General features: G+C 35.4%; 1 protein-coding gene across 6 annotated transcripts in view; it reads right to left on the reverse strand.

Moving 5' to 3' along the window:
* Positions 1-16,917, reverse strand: part of magi2a (membrane associated guanylate kinase, WW and PDZ domain containing 2a) — a 1,205,404-nt gene that overhangs the window by 101,938 nt on the left and 1,086,549 nt on the right. For 5 of the 6 annotated variants that reach the window (XM_039761045.1, XM_039761048.1, XM_039761050.1 and 2 more), the window contains 2 exons: positions 10,312-10,489; positions 2,136-2,177 (listed from right to left, as the gene is read on the reverse strand). In XM_039761045.1, coding sequence (XP_039616979.1) covers positions 2,136-2,177; positions 10,312-10,489 — 220 coding nt within the window. The remainder of the gene's footprint in view (positions 1-2,135; positions 2,178-10,311; positions 10,490-16,917) is intronic. The other variant, XM_039761046.1, reaches the window with a different exon arrangement.

The raw sequence follows: 16,917 nt of genomic DNA on the forward strand, positions 1-16,917 counted from the left end.
CTGACTGTTACCTATATCTCGCTTTCCAACATTAAATTACCTCTCTTGAAACCACCAGAGCACACTATACAGCATCAAAATTGAATGAGATAAAAAAATAAAGCAAGGCCTACTCCCTCGTGCTATTTATTTGTTGCTCAAATATTCTTCCACCTTCAGGGACACACATGATAAATGATGTTCTAAATTCAGTGGTGCCTATGAAGTGTCAAGGTTGGGAGCTCCAACTAGCACGGCAAATTGAAATGGCTTCCATCCAGATTTATTACTGTACTTTTTCAATAAGCACAGCACTAATAGAGCTTTACTTTTATGTGGTATAGAAAAATTATGCCAATGACTTTTAACGTTATGCTTTAGTTGGCCTATTTCAAATTCATAGTCACAACAAGTAATGCAAAATGTATGCAAAACATTGCAAGATGATATTACAAGACTTTAGCGCTTTATTTGGAAAAAATGCAATGATAAGAAAGTCTGCACGTGAAAAAGAAATTTCAATTAATCTCAATCATTGTTCCACTGACATCAAAGTGTTAACTATAACAACATGCATGGATTGTTTACACTTCTCTAACATCATGTCTCGGTGTAAAGATGAACATCTTGAAAACATTTCACCTTCAGTTTCTACTGGTGTGCCTAGGTGTATTTTTTTGTAAAGTTATATCTACTGATGCTCCAGTCAATCAGCTGCTGATCTAAATTGGTCGATTTTCACTGAAAAAGACTTGATTGGTGATTGGTAAACTGGCCGATCACAAAATCCGACCTTTTCAGTCCCTGCTTTTCTAAGCTTTATGGAAATTTAGTTGCAGTGCTCCTTTACACAAAGTATAACGGTAGTTGATCCAGCCCATGTCTTTTGTTTTGGCAGCAAACTTCATGCAGTGTAAACAAAGAGCAGTTGAAGGTTGTTTTTATCAGGAGCTCAGCCTTTACAGTAAAGAAAGTGGAATAATAAATGGAGAAAACATAATCATGGAAGCCATCCTATGCTCTTAGACCAAGAGCAAAAAAAGTAATTTAAGGAATTCAGGCCTTTTTATTTTGTCCTTTAAATCAAAATTGACACAATTCCAGTTTGGACAGAGAGATTGTTTTAAGTGCAGCAGTTTACATTTTTAATTGGAAAAAGATGAAGATGAATTTGTAATTGCTGCTTAGTAAACAATAGGCATGTTAGCTTAACAGCAAAATGTGTCTTCTGTTTATAAGCTTGTTAAGCATGTTAGTCTTGTGTCTTCGTGATTAACAACTTCTGAACTTTTGATACATTTGCTGATTTTTTTAATGGATTTGTACTGTTTTATTATTTATTTCTTTTTGTCATACAGTATATGTTTTGGTAACACACAGGTATTATATAATTAAAATTGTAAACCATAGTTTATAATTACACTTCAAGAATGTCAAGGATGTCTAGCTAGCTAATACACTGAAGGAAAGAAACACACCTTGATAAATATAATAAAGGTATATTTTAACAGTAAAATAAAATCATGTGCAATTAATGATTAAAAATGATTAAAACCTAGTACATGTATATTTACATTTAATCAGCATTTAATTGGCAATATTAATTAATTGATTGTGTGAGAATACATATATTTAGGATTTTTGTTTTTTTAGTTAGAAAAATGGTGAAAACAACTTTTTATAAATTAAGCTTTGTTTCAGACAGGAACATTACAGAATAAAATAAACAATATAACAGCTTGTATTAAAAAAGATTTTATTTTCTTTTGTCATGTGTGTTATGGATAATATTTTTGTCTGTAGTTAAAGTGTAAAAATACCAAAAATAACAGTTTAATATAGAATATAAGACTCTATACATCTGGTTATGCAGGAGATTAGTGTAAATTGTTTTTTAAAGGGATAAAGAAAAACCAAAAAAATCAGAGTCAGTTTCAGCTGATCAAGTAACATGAAATTGGAGATCAGCCTTAAAAAGTCCTGATTGGAGCACCCCTACTTATATTCATTACTGTTACTATCATAATTACACAAATAAGATTCTTAGAAATTAAAAACTCATGAAAACAAGGAAAGAGCTAATGTCATCTGACAAGAGACATAAATACTTAAACAACAGTACATAGTACTAAATGACTATGAAGTATGATACTTGCCTGTGGAATCCATTCGAAATACTGTCCTTGGTGGGCCTTGCTCTAAATGAGAAAATTGAAGAGCAGATCATAAAACAACATGTTTTAACCACAAAAAGAGACTTATGCCAAGTTTTATTTGTATTTTATAAATACTATTCTATATTTAACCATGCAGCAAATTGTTAATAATAAATAAAGTGCTTCCTAAGCAGACACAGAACACACATACAGATAGGACGACATGACGTGAAATTCCAAGAAGACATGAAAGATTCTGGCACATCTGAAATAAACACCTAAGACCAAGCAGAGTTTATCCTTGAATGAGGTAAAAGGAAAATAAAACCAGATCATCCTGAAAGGTTCCTGTTCTTGCCAAAATAGGAAGAGGTTATTCAAGAATATTAATCTATGCAAGAAAAACTTTTCAAGCAGCAGAGAGGTATTCTTGAATTATTGTGCTTGCTAGTTTTACTATTAGGGAATGACAAAGCAAATATACCAAAGGTGAAGAATGTCTATATTTTATATATGACCAATGTCCCTACCTTTTAACTTCGATACAATATAAAGTTTTTTTAAAATAGAAATCAATACTCATCTTCAAACAATACTCTTTATACACATTTTGCAAGAGCATTTCTAATATCATCTCTTTAGCCTTAGCTTGTACTGACCCCCTCCAGCTTGTGTATTATAAGAAAATCCGTTAAGTTAGGATCATACTGTGAAGTACATGGCCATTACTGTCCAAAGAAATGACATTCATATAATCACCTGTCAATACGGTTTTATAAAAAATGGCATTATATACAGTAAATAAAAGGAAAGGATTTCCAATTACTAAGTTTGAGAAATTGGCACTTCTGAAAAAAACTTACAGTTTAAAATGATAACGCATCCCCTTTACAGGGAATGTAGCGTTACCATGCTAAATCTACAACAAGAGCTGGACTGTAACTTATTTAATATGCCAATTATATACTGTATCAATGGCACACAGACTGTAAACAATGTTGCATTTTAAAAAATGCAAAGGAGCAGTACAAAATCTATGGCATGACTAAAATAAAATCTGAGCATATCAGACAAAATAAAAAAATACATCAGGAAGGGAACAAAGATTTTTACAAATAATTATTTCATTTATTACAGGCTAACCAAAAACTAACTAACATCATTACATTTTTAAAGTAATAATAAATTATACAAAAGACAGTTTTAAACTGAGCATACTTCAGTAAGCTAAATGCAGTTACATAATAAGTGGTCGCACTTAAAGTCATAATCAAGGCTCATTAAATGTACTTATTTGGCTGACGCCTTTATTCAAGGTGACATACAGCATCTGAGATGGAATTGGTTACATTCACTTTGTTTTTCCAACTGTACCAGAGACATGTGAAGGGATGTGATCATGGTCACAGTGCCAGTAGTCCAAAACCTTAACCATTACACCACACTGTCCACTATCCACCTAACAGGTGTGAGTAAGATTGGAGTAAGTATGGTCAAAATTAGGGTAGTTAAAGTCAAAGTGGCTAGAAGACTCGCACCCAATGAGCATGTTCACTGACTTCTGTAAAATGTGGGTTGGCACAGGTAGTAGAATAGACTGATAAAACGTTTGAGGTACCAGTATTCGAACACTACTATCTAGCGAGTGGTTTAATTTGTGCACATTGGGGACATCTTCAGGGCTCACAGAAGGCAATCGATACCATCCCAAGCAGATTGGAGCCTCTGTCATTATTCATCTCACCCTTTTCTACCTGCAGTTCTAAGGCTGGCTGATTGGAGGATGTGTAATCCAGTTCTGCTTCCGCCAAGATGCCCACCCCCTTCTGCGTTGGAATATGTAAACCTAAAAGTCACTGGAAGTCAGAATTCTTTCTAGAATTATCGGCTGGAGAGGACAGAGAGCTTCATCCACAGCTGGAACTTTCTGTTTTGGCTTGAAGCCAGTTTTGTACCCATGACTGCTACTTATTTTGCCTATTTTTCATCACAATTAAAAAGGGTTACCAGCTGGTACCCCAACCTTACGTTAGACTAATGTGTCCTCATTTTGCACATTGTACAGAGTATTGTATTGCACAAGTCAGGGAGAAACTATGGCTTAAAAATCAGACAGTCAGACAAATACACAGGTCTTTATTTGTTCCCAGGGGGAAAGCCCCAATAGAAAAATTAGATATAGCAATAGGTTGACAAAAAAAGAAAATTGTTGATGTGAGCAAAATCTGTAATTCCAAACTTTTTTTTTTTTTTACAGCAGTTCAATCCAGCTCAGACTGCTTGAAACTAAAGCATCCTACAAAATTGACAAAAATCACTGAAGCAAACTTCAATAGCTGTGTTCACATTCAAGTTCAAAGATGAGCTTCATCCAAGCAGACAAAAAATTTCAAAAGTGCCCTCAAAAATGTCAGTTAGAGACAAGTTACCAATAAGCTTTGTAGAAGTTAAGAGCCTTAAAGAACTAACAAGCTGTCAGTATATGAGGTCTTCCCTCATAAAATTATTACTAAAAAGGAAGAACAGCAGGATGAGGAAATACCTACAGTTATAAAAACGAGGACCCAAATAACAATTTAGAGACACCAATTTAATTAAATTAAAAAATATCAAAAAGCTATTTGAACAAAATGAAATGCATAAGATCTACTCTATGTTTCACCTTTCCAAGACTTCCGAAAAACATGTGGTGCTGCCTAAGTTAATGAAGTGGGAAAATCTTGTTGTTCTTACAAAATAAAAATTGAAATAAAAGGCTAGAGCTACCGCTAATATTGTTAAAGGGTAAATTGTTGGAAGCTAAATCAAAAGTATGAATATTAAAGATACGCTTTTCAATTAACTATGTATTCTAATATCTAAACATGGAAGACAGAAAATGCTTTTGCTTGGTGTTCATTTTGAAAGAGAAAGGGGGTGCAATGATTGCCTATCACAGCAGCCAAAGTCTAACTTTCCACCTTCACACCAAACCAAGACTCAACTTAACCACCCTACAGACTCTATGAATATTAAAATGAATCAGAATACACGTCTCTAATTTGGAATATCATGAACAACAGGCTGTCCTATACTCAAAAATGTTTGAATCGTACTTTGTAATGTTAGTTTGATTTGAACTAAATTCAAGTAATACAGGACACCATTTTCCCCATTTTACTACAGTATTACCAGTCAGCAAACAAGAAGTATAAGTGGTCATGACAGAGTGATTATTAGGCTGTAGTGTTCCATCCAGCATTGCCCCCAAAAAAGCTAACAAAGGATGAGTGTTCAATGATGGGAATTCCAAGCAGCTGTCCCTCCACAATTGAGATGGCAGTGTGGTATGCCTCCCCTTCCTGAAACCTGCAATCAGTCTTTTGGTTTTGAATCAACAGAGAGACTGTTGTCATGGTACTTATGTGTCAGAAAGCAAATCTTTTTTTCTGTCAGCCATCTTATTATTGTTGGTGTTCAGGCCTGTGACCCAAGGATAAACAGCAGCAAGTCATTCTGACAACTGCATGAGTAAACTGATGTGTACTTCTTGGAAATGTTGTCTGTTGTATTATACTACCGTTACTAGTCTATGGGAGACAAACAGGTAAGGGTCTCATTGTAACATGTATACAAGACAATGAACTTGAAAGTTAATTTACAGTAGGTTTATAGCAGTCCCAAGACTAACTGACAGATCAGTTTTTATATCCCAGTTAGACAAAGTCACAGCATATGCCAGAAGTATCCCTGACAAGCAGGATCTAGTTCAGGGTATATTGTTGATAGCCCAAGTAAAAAAAAAATGTGTGCTCTGCATAACGTTCGACTGAATTAAGTACAATATGTTTTACACAGATAGTAGAAGTGTAATCTGTCTAGGGTTAACTTTCATTTATTGTTTCAGAAACTTATTTTAAAGTCCTGTTTTCATGGTCATAAAGTCTCTATTATGGATAATGGATGAAGAATGGCATGGTGCACGAAGCTAATTTCATTACTTTGACTTAAAATACAGTGTAGGAAATGTTTTTATGATTAAATATATTTGTGGTGACGTAACTAAAAGGAGCAAAATATGTCTCTGCTGGACACACACTAAAGGTCTCCATGTAATTTCCATATATTAAATGTTATGCATTTAAAGGAAAAGGGGAAAAGATATTTCAGTACAACGAGAGGCTTGATATTTCTGAATACAAGAGTACACTTTTAATCTCGAAATTGTTATCTGCTGATTACTGAGCAAATGATTCCAACCCAAAGTCAAGGGAATATTACAAATATTTTGATTGTGAAACTAAACATAACTGTCATTAATCAAAACAGACATTCTGCATGCTAGACTGATTTTCACAGAACACAGCATTTTTTCTTTAGAAATGTTTGTTGCTACTGAAATGTGGTTTACACTGAATTGTAGAATTGCCAGCATGTGACATGACACCTATGCTAATAGGAAACTGCGACTTCTATAGCTACAAAAATTATTTTACTGATACATATATTTCTTTAAAGTTAAAGTTAACTGTATTCCTTGATTTAAAGAAGCATGGCTTCATTTTTCTACTTTTATTTTAAAGATCCCCATCAATGGTACACAATGTAAAAAGTAGATTTGGAAATCAAATGACAAAACCTCTCTTGACATTTCTGTTATCTTTAATAAATGTCGTTGTTTCATGTAACAAAAACTAATATTTTTTCCTTCCCTTCATGAAATATACAGCATTATTACATACTAGAATGCTGGCTGGGGCAATTTTAAAAAAGGTGTTTTCTGGAGCTGTTCGCTGCCCTTATTTCTGGAAGGATCTGCAAAGATACACAACTGAAAGCAACTACCCCGCTGACATGGACAAAAACAAGCAAATGCAAACTGGGACGGACTGTATTTTTCTGTTATTAGTGTTCCATGCCGTTACTATTGAAAGAATTTTTACTATTGACAAGATACACAGAAGAACATAAATGTACAAAATACTGCAATACATGTGCATGGATGCAGAAAGCGTATTTGAAAAGCAGAATATAAACACAATCCAAATGTGGCGTTGGGCTCAGCCTCATCTTGATTTTATACTCAACTTCAATAGATATGTCAAGTGACTTTGACAAATTTTGATAATCAAAGCTGCTGTTTGTCTGTAATGCAGAAAAACATAGAAGAGTATTTCATAAGAGAATCACTATTTTTTATGCTACGTGTACATTTCAATTTCCTTTCGAGAAACTTATTACACAGCTAATGCTTGAAATATTTGCAAAAAATAAATGAAACAAATACAAATCATAAGAAAGTTTCAGAAAAAAAACATTTAACCATCTGTCCACCTGAATCTTTAAACAAGCAAATGGGATGATCTCTGTAGTTTGCACATGATGAAGTTGTGAAATGTGACTCAGTACCTTATTTTGAACTGTCCGTTAGGATTTAGCAATCTGACTGGTGCAATTAATTAATTAATTAATTAATTAATTAATTAAACTAATTAAATATTGTGGGCTGCATCAGGAGTGGGCAGAAGGAGGAGTACAGGAAGCTAATCAAAGACTTTGTTAAATGGTGCGACTCAAACCACTTACATCTTAAGACCAAGGAGCTGGTGGTGGATTTTAGGAGGCCCTGGCCCCTCATGGACCCTGTGATCATCAGAGGTGACTGTGTGCAGAGGGTGCAGACCTATAAATATCTGGGAGTGCAGCTTGATGATAAATTGGACTGGACTGCCAATACTGATGCTCTGTGTAAGAAAGGTCAGAGATGACTATACTTCCTTAGAAGGTTGGCGTCCTTCAACATCTGCAATAAGATGCTGTAGATGTTCTACCAGTCGGTTGTGGTGAGTGCCTTCTTCTACGCTGTGGTGTGCTGGGGAGGCAGCATAAAGATGAAGGACGCCTCACGCCTGGACAAACTTGTTAAGAAGGCAGGCTGTATTGTAGGATTAAAGTTGGACAGTTTAACATCTGTGGCAGAGCGATGGGCACTAAGCAAACTCCTGTCAATCATGAAGAATCCACTGCATCCACTGAACAGTGTCATCTCCAGGCAGAGGAGTAGCTTCAGTGACAGACTTTTGTCACTGTCTTGCTCCACTGACAGACTGAGGAGATCGTTCCTCCCCCACACTATGCGACTCTTCAATTCCACCCGGGGGAGTAAATGCTAACATTACTCAAAGTTATTGTCTGCTTTTACATGCATTTTTATTACTCTTTAATTTAACTCTTTGAGGGATGAATATTTTTTCCAAAAAACATAGTTTCTGAAAAGCAATGGTTTCACACAGAAGTCAACATAAAACATCTGTTGCTGCATGCTGTGGCTGCCAGTTTGCCAAGAATGTGCGGAAGGCTGCCTGTGCGTGGTTGGGACAAAGTCGCAGTGCATTGCAATCTGGCTTCTACCTCTTATCATTATTAAGTGGCGGTCCTCCCTGGCGAACAATGTCAGTACAACGATTAGCTGGGGACCAATCCGCTGAAGCTGGAACCTCACATTCATTTTCAATCACTTGTATCAAAATCTGATTCCGACAAGTCATAGTCCAGTTCAGAGATAATAGGCAAAACGTAGTCCACAGAGTATTTTGCTTCACGCATTTGCTTTGATCTCTCGCCAGTCAGTGCCATTTTTGCTGTTGTTTGCGCCTTGCTACTCACACGAGCACAGTGAATCTTGGAGAATTCCAATGAATCTAACTTTCATTCTAGCAACGAGAATCCAACTAAAACATAACGGTTGGTTTTGTCACAGTTGACAGTCGATTACCATCGTCAACTCCTCCTTTTGACAAAAGTCGACATCAGCCCTGAAAGAGTTAATATTGGTTTTTGTATCAGTATACTGCTGCTGGATTATGTGAATTTCCCCTTGGGATTAATAAAGTATCTATCTATCTATCTATCTATCTATCTATCTATCTATCTATCTATCTATCTATCTATCAATATAGTGAAAAGCACCAAGTAACTGAATCAAACTTAAACTAAATATAAAAGAGGACTTGTATTAAAAACCAAATGATAACTACATGAATACTTTTAAAAGTAGTGACTTCTGGCTGAACAAGTGAATGAACTAGCGCTTAACTGGAGCATTACCAGACTTGTAGAGAGCTGTACTTTGTATGTTTGTTTCAATACAAAAAAAAGTTAAAATCTAACAGAAGCATGAAAACGCCACATTCAAATACAATCACAAATACAAAAAAAAAAGAGTTAAATTCCAGTTACAATTTGTGTCCTGTTGCATTTGATCAGCTTCAACACAGCTCAGAAATATATATGGTTATTACAATTTCGTTTAAGTCTGACATAGCTTAATTCCCATTCAACAACATTTTTAACCACAGCAAGGCTTAATCAAACACAAGTTATTCAAAGTATCTTAAAAATATTACTAAAGATGTGTCCCAAAACCCAGAGGCTTGTGTGAGGCACAGATGTATCTGTCTTAGTTGGAGAGGGGTATCTTAAAAGCTGATCGAAACTGATTGAAATTAAATATGGGAGGCAAAAGTGCAAGTTGGCTCTGGCAGTGGTGAAGGGGAAAATGAGTGCAAGTCATTTTTCAAGATCTAGCTCCTGATGCCAAAGTAAATTTATGGAAAACTGGCATGAAATGTTACAATTGCCCATATCCAAAAAAAGTCCAAACAAAACCAAAAACAATCAGATAAAATGCTGAAAACAATTTTTTGAAACAAAAATATGACTGACTGTCATAAATACATATCTCCTATATATACATAGGGAATGCTAAAATAAACGTTTGCAATATACACCTTGCAAATTCAAACCCACAACCTCCAACTGATTACTGGAAAACAACTGTATTAAAATCCTATATGCATTATGTCAAAATAGACTTTGTATTTATCCCTCTTTTTCAAATAAACAGTTTTCTTTTTTCAGGAATGTGACCTTCCTTGTGGTTTGAGGTTAACAACAGGAGCCTGTGTTTCCAAATGAATAAGTGAGGCTGTGCCTACACCATGCATTTGTGCCTTAAGCTGCTCTAATAGGCACTCTGAAGGGTTATTCTGTGTTAAATCAGATGTGACAACATGAAATGTTATGTCAGCACTGTCGCTTTCACTGCAGAGTAAAGTGGGAAAGGAGAAGAGTGTGTGGAGTATTATTAATAGCTCTTTGACTTGCACATTAACATTAAATCATTGTTGTTACTTACGCCTACTCTCATAGATAGCTCTCGACTTCTCATACAGTTCATAGGGATCGGGTTTTCTTTGATCAAACCCATCAGCTGAGTCTGGGAAAGAAGCCCTGTGGAAGTTGGGTGGGAAAGGTATTACGGGTGCTGATAAGCTGGTCTGGGGGCTGCCTTGGATATCCCATTGCTCCATCACCTGCAAATACATGGTTTTCATTTGTTATTTGATTTTGTTAAATAACTGCTTTTCTTTCCTAGGAGCACGACACACCCTTTTATTACGGTTGGTAATTTGTATTTGGCTATGCATTTTGGCTCTTCTTCAATATACACAGAACACTGCCATTGATGCAGAATGAAGTCATCCATTTAAACACCTGTTTAAAAAAATGATTGTCATTAGAGTTAAAAAGAACAATTAGACCTTTTGAGTTGACATGTAAATTTTCTGCTCTTTATGTGGAAAAATTACAAGGCAGATCCCAAAATAACTCACAAAATGTTATTACTGCCCACTCTGAATTCCCTGGGCCTAAAAAAAAAGGTTATGATTTTTCTTGAATGATTTAAGAGTTGTTTTTAACATCAGCCAGATTTCTGGGAGATTAAGTAGAAGAATGCCAGAACTGGCTTGCAATTGATCCACTTAAGAACAGAAAGAATTATAACAAGACAAAAAAATAACATAACAAATAGTATACATTTTCAAAGCATTACCTGCTAATATACAGTAAATGGATTTTTTACAGCTGCGATGCTATTTCTGATTTTGAGAATTCTGGGTATGCTCTGCCCCTTTTCCTTTCCATCAAACAACATTTCAACATAAACCACCACTTTCAAATTTTCACTTTGAGTAGGTGACACAGGCTTTGTAGTCTAACTAGAATGTACCAATTCACTTTCTTTCACTTATTTTCCCAACATTTTTTATTTTCAAACATACACATTCATTACTCTTATTCAGTTAATCGATGGTGAAGACAAGAAAGGGGTGAAACTTGTCTAAAACCGAATGGGAAGTAACTAACGTACAGCATATGTTGAGGATAAAAAGTACTTTTCTAGGATGACTACTCAAAGCACAACATGACTAAGCATATTTCAATGTATATACTTATGTATACATTTACATTTTATGCAAATATATACCCAATATTTCTACAGGATACCTACATATTATTCTCATTATTTAGATCCAGCTTTCAATTTAGCCTTTCAATGACAACATAGATTTTAATAGCTGATGTACATAAGGTTTGATTTAATTAGCATTTAAGTCAGTAATTCTAAGCTAAACTTCATGTTCTATTGAATAGTATTGAATGGAGTCACTGGGTCTCATAGTTTGTGCAGATTAACTGGTGGTGAAATGCTCCATTTGGGTGGAGGACTAGTGACTTGGGAGGCAATGCATTAAGCTGAATATACTGTCATGTTTGAGAAAAGAGTTGAGGACATTCACACCTTTATAGTATGAATCAATATCCTCCTAAAAATGCATTTGCAGACTGAGGTACTGGTGTGAAGTGATGCATTAAACTGGGTACTGCATCCTGATATCCTGCATCTTTCAAATTGTTGTTATTTCTAAATGCTGAAGTGTTCCATAAGTTAAAACATTTCACCTCCAAATTGTTTATGTAGGGTGGAAACACAGATTCATGCCGTTTTGTCCATGTCATAAAACTTCCATCAGTATCAGTCAGCAGAAACTGGGATTCATCAGGTCAGATTGTTCAGTTGTGTTGTTGGAAGCCACGGCCATTCCATGAAATTGTACGCTACATTTGTGGTGTGCCTCTTTCAGAACCACTGTTGCACTTTCCTATCACTTACTCTGCAGTCATCTTGTCAGCCTCCATCTGTCATCTGTTTGAGAGCACAGAATCAACATTGGCTGGAAGAATGTTTGGATGGTCATCCTCTCTTGATATTCCACCATCAAAAATACAATCTCAGCAGGGTTTCTCTTTTAATTATATTTAAAGATTATACTGCTGTGAATGCAAAATTTTTATTCTTTGTATCTAGTGTTGCAATTGCATTAAAACAACTAGAATGATAAAGTTCCTGTAGTGTCTTTAGTTCCAGTGTGACTAATATGATCATCTGAATGTATAAGATGGGAACAACAAAGCATACAAAATACAAATGTATATACAAAATTAAACATTTCACGTGTGTGTAAAGTGACACAGGAGATGGATTGGCATCCCAGAGGGTGTTTCCTTGCCCAGATGGGATGCCATGATAAAGGAAACTGGAAAGACTGACTCTCTGACCAGATGGGAACAAGAATCCTCACCTGGCAGGGATTTCAGTATGTTGGAAGGAGCAGGGGAGACAACAGGATCTTTGTATCGTATCCCTAATACACTAGAGGATAGCATCCCTGGGATTTGGGTCCCCTTCGGATACCCACAGGGCACCAGGGGGTACCACCAGGGAGTGCTAGAGGGGGATATGTATGAGGGAATAAATTTACTACAAAATTGAATGGCTTTGTTATGGGTGTTTGTTTAATGTTTTATTTGAAACTTCTAAAAATATGACCCTAAACTGTGGTTCACTAGCTACTTTACACCTTCTTTCTGCACTGTAATGCTGCCTCACATTAATTCCAGTATTATCATACTTTTACTCTACTAATTTTATTGTATTGTTTTGTGTTTGCTTTGGAAAGCAGTTTATGCTACTGGGAAAAGCACTGTCAGAATATATTTATTAAAGACTTAAAATATACAACCAGTTTTAGCAACATTTGTATAGTATGCCTATGTTGCTACAGAACACATTTTTTTATCTTCTGATGCACAAGATTGTTACAAAGAAACATTCAAGTAAGAAATTCATTGTACTATGTACATGTGACAATAAACTTGAGTTGGAGTGCTAGAAAGCATAGTCACAGGACTTTTTAATTTTCATTATTAATATATAAACCATGTGTCTGACGCCTTTAGCCAAGGTGATTTAGAAGATCAGTATTGGTTATGATTGTTACCGCATACTTTTTTTTAAACCTGAAGAATAGGCAGGCTAAGTGACCTGCTTCCTACCATATACTTTAAATGTCATAACTGCCACTAGAAGGCTATGCAATTGACCTTCTACACAGGATCAGAGCATGGCAACCTCGAGATGCTTGTACTTGTGCTACTGAACACCAAAAATACCTGATGTGCCTGCCATATACAGTACACAACTTAAAAGTATGTGACTGGGTCATAATACTTAATATTGATATGTACCTGGATGGACAGGCTGATGTAATGTGTCAACAAAGTTCATAGTTGGATGATGCTGATGAAAATGGTCATAGGAAAACCTTTAAAACTTTTGTGAATCTGGGATGCAAAAAGAAAGAACACCAGTGCGTAATACAGCAGCCTTGCCCAGAGTTTGTTTTTAAGAAGATGAGATATTTATTTGCATTATTTGCATAGGCGGCATTCCATGTCAATGTCTTGCCATTGCCTGATCACTGTCACTAATCGCATTTGGACTGAGGACTATAATAATGGATGTGCAGTACATGGACTGACACCAGATCATCTTCAGAGATACATTTTGCCTCTCCCTTGGAATTATAATTACCAATTTCATACATGAATGCTATGCTGAAATTGCATACAGCCAGAATATAGGGTATTCAGTTGCATGGTGGTTGCTTGTATTACTTGTTAGGGTTAGTTTGACTACAAAAACATTTTAAGAAAATCCTGTTCTGCACTGTTCAGCTTTTTGTGGTAGACCTGCCAAGTTTCATTTTGCAACAGTATAAAACCAATCCACATGGAGCTGTTTTCCCCTGGGATTGACATCATAACTGCTCTTCTGTATTAAAAACCAGTATGAACAGACACCAGTCACTGTAATCATCTTGGGGACATTTGATATTAATGACTGCAATCTGTATTCCTAAATCATTGCTTTGCTATGGCTTTGCAGTCACCTGTCACAGGTCTACTGTTCTGCTACTGCTTCTAAGTGTATCTATTTTCATTACAAAATATCTATGTATAGCATTTGACTAGCAACATTTTTATCTTTTGAGGATATTGTGTTCTAAACCTGTAACATTTATAGGGCAGATTATTATTGCTTCATTAAATATATCTAATAAATAATTCAGTGCATTTTGACTTTATTTTGAATGGATAACTCGCTTTTGAGGATTCTAATATCCACTGAGTGCCTATCACTGATTTGGGAAAGGCTGCTACTCTTAGCCTTCAAAAAAGAATCGTGATTTTATATAAATTTGAATAAACAAAAAATTGATATACTGACTGCTTTAATTTGTAGGTTAATTTAAAACTCTTGTGATTGGTAATCCAACTTACTATATTGTAGTTTCACTGTTCATTTTATAATTACAGCCTAGAAACAGGGAGCCCTGCTTTTCCTGTGTAGTTGAGGACTCCTGCAGGACTGTGCTATATTAGTCTCTAGGTTCAAGAAGGTTAAGATAATCATTAGCTATTTTTTTTAATATGAAAAATGTTTGGTAATGTCTATATGCATGAAAATGTATACTGTATGTTCAATTGCACATGTTATGTTATGTTACCTGCTTTACAGGTACCTAATGTGTAATTAAGGCAATGAGGAAGAAAACCAGAAAACGTAGAATGACCTAGTGAAATTACCGTATAACAGGAAATAGACAAACCTGAATTTTAAAATAGTTACTGAATAATCAAAACTTACCAGAGCCAGAAAATATCAGTCAATAAATTTTAAATGAGAACTCAACACACACTGTATGCATCAAGTGCACAATTCAGAAAGGATAATGTCTCCCATTCTTAATATGGACTTTAATAAAATGCTTGTGTATCTCCTTAAAATTCATGAGGGCTAGGGGTCAGTTTGCTTAAGTGTAAGTGCTGGAGCACACTCTTAAATAATCATGACACTGTTCTTTGGATAGAATTCAGTTTAATTAGTCAGCCTGGTCATACAATATATCATCACATCTCAGGTACGTATATTCAGTCTTTTTCCTTTCTATGGTTATATCTTTCTATATATATTTTTCAAATTTGGCAATGTCAGCAAAGATAATGACATTCATCTCCATTAAACTATGCTAAATTTATGAATTCATTGTGGATCTGTCTTAGTTATATATGGGCAATGAATTAAAATGTTGGGTCACCTATTTTGTGATATTAACTATGAAGATACATGACATGTTTAATTAAACATGCTGCTAAAGAAGGAAAACACCATTTATTCCTTTTCTTTATATCTTATTTTAACTGATACCCAAAGGCAAACATTACAAATGATGGTTAATCTAATCATGTATACTTCAAGACATTCTTAAAACAGGAGTGGTCAATTTGATTTTTACTTTTTACACACACCTTAAAGGAAGAGAGGAATTGGTTTACTATGAATTGTAAGGAAATGATTCTGTTTCTCTTCTGGGAAGAATAAAAGTAAGAAGCACATCATCAGAAAGGAAAGGCATCATTGCCGGGTCTACTGAGAAGTGGAGCCATATGTTACAGACTATTGAATACTACAAAAAAAACTATTTGAACTGATGTTAAATCATGGAAAGTGTCCTATGTGTAAGTGGCTAGGACCCTCTTTTTCCTCCAGAACTTCACAATGTTAATTCAACAAGGTACGAGAAACATTTCTTAGGGGGTTTTGGATGATGCAGTCTTTATAACATAATGATTCCCCTGCAGACTATTCAGTCATACCTTCTTGCTGTAAACCATATGTCATCTTAAAGGAGCTATTTGAGATTGAGTTCTAGGGACTGAGCAGGGTACTAAAGTAATCTGAAGTCACTGTAACGTTCATGAGATCAGCTTGAGATGATGCATGCTTTATGACATGCTAAATAATCCTAGTAGAAGCGATCATTTGAAAAATAGCAAACTGTGTCCACAAATGGATGCACATGGTCAGCAACAATTTTAAACTTTACTCAGTTGCTGTTAAAAGTCTTAATGTATGCCAAGAAAAAAATATCCAGGCGATTACACTACCATCATCAGCCTGAACAATTAACACAAAGCAGGACGGATCAGCAGAATAATTAAGTACAGGCCAAACACTGAGCCTATCATATGCACATCACAGCAGAAATTGAGATTCTTCAGACCAGGGAAAGATTTTTCGAGTCTTCATCCATCCTTCTTTGGTTGTCACATGTCTACTGCAGCCTTTTCTTCCAGTTCTTAGCTGACAGATTTAAAACCAACATGCTCTTCTATTGTTGTAGCCGATCTTTTTCAAGGTCTAACACTTTGGAGAGGCCCCTTCTGAATATCATTACTGCAGGTAGCTGTTTTCTGAGTATTTGTTGCCTTTCTGATTATTTGAACAAGTCTGGAGATTATCCTCTGACCTGTCTCCTTAACAATGTGCTCACAGGACTTTTTTTTTTGTTACCTGCACCATTCTACATGAATTCTGCACACAATACTGTCTTGGTTCTCAAACTTGCGGTTGCCAAATGACCCAAACCAGTAATGCCATATGATATGCAAATGCACACTGGTCAAACCTCATCTGAGTTGTTGTCAGAATGAACATCACTTCATTACTTAGGATATATATAACTTACAATTTAGATATTTAATCATTTTAAGA

This window comes from Polypterus senegalus, chromosome 8 (genome assembly GCF_016835505.1).
Source record: "Polypterus senegalus isolate Bchr_013 chromosome 8, ASM1683550v1, whole genome shotgun sequence".
NCBI classification, from domain to species: domain Eukaryota; kingdom Metazoa; phylum Chordata; class Cladistia; order Polypteriformes; family Polypteridae; genus Polypterus; species Polypterus senegalus.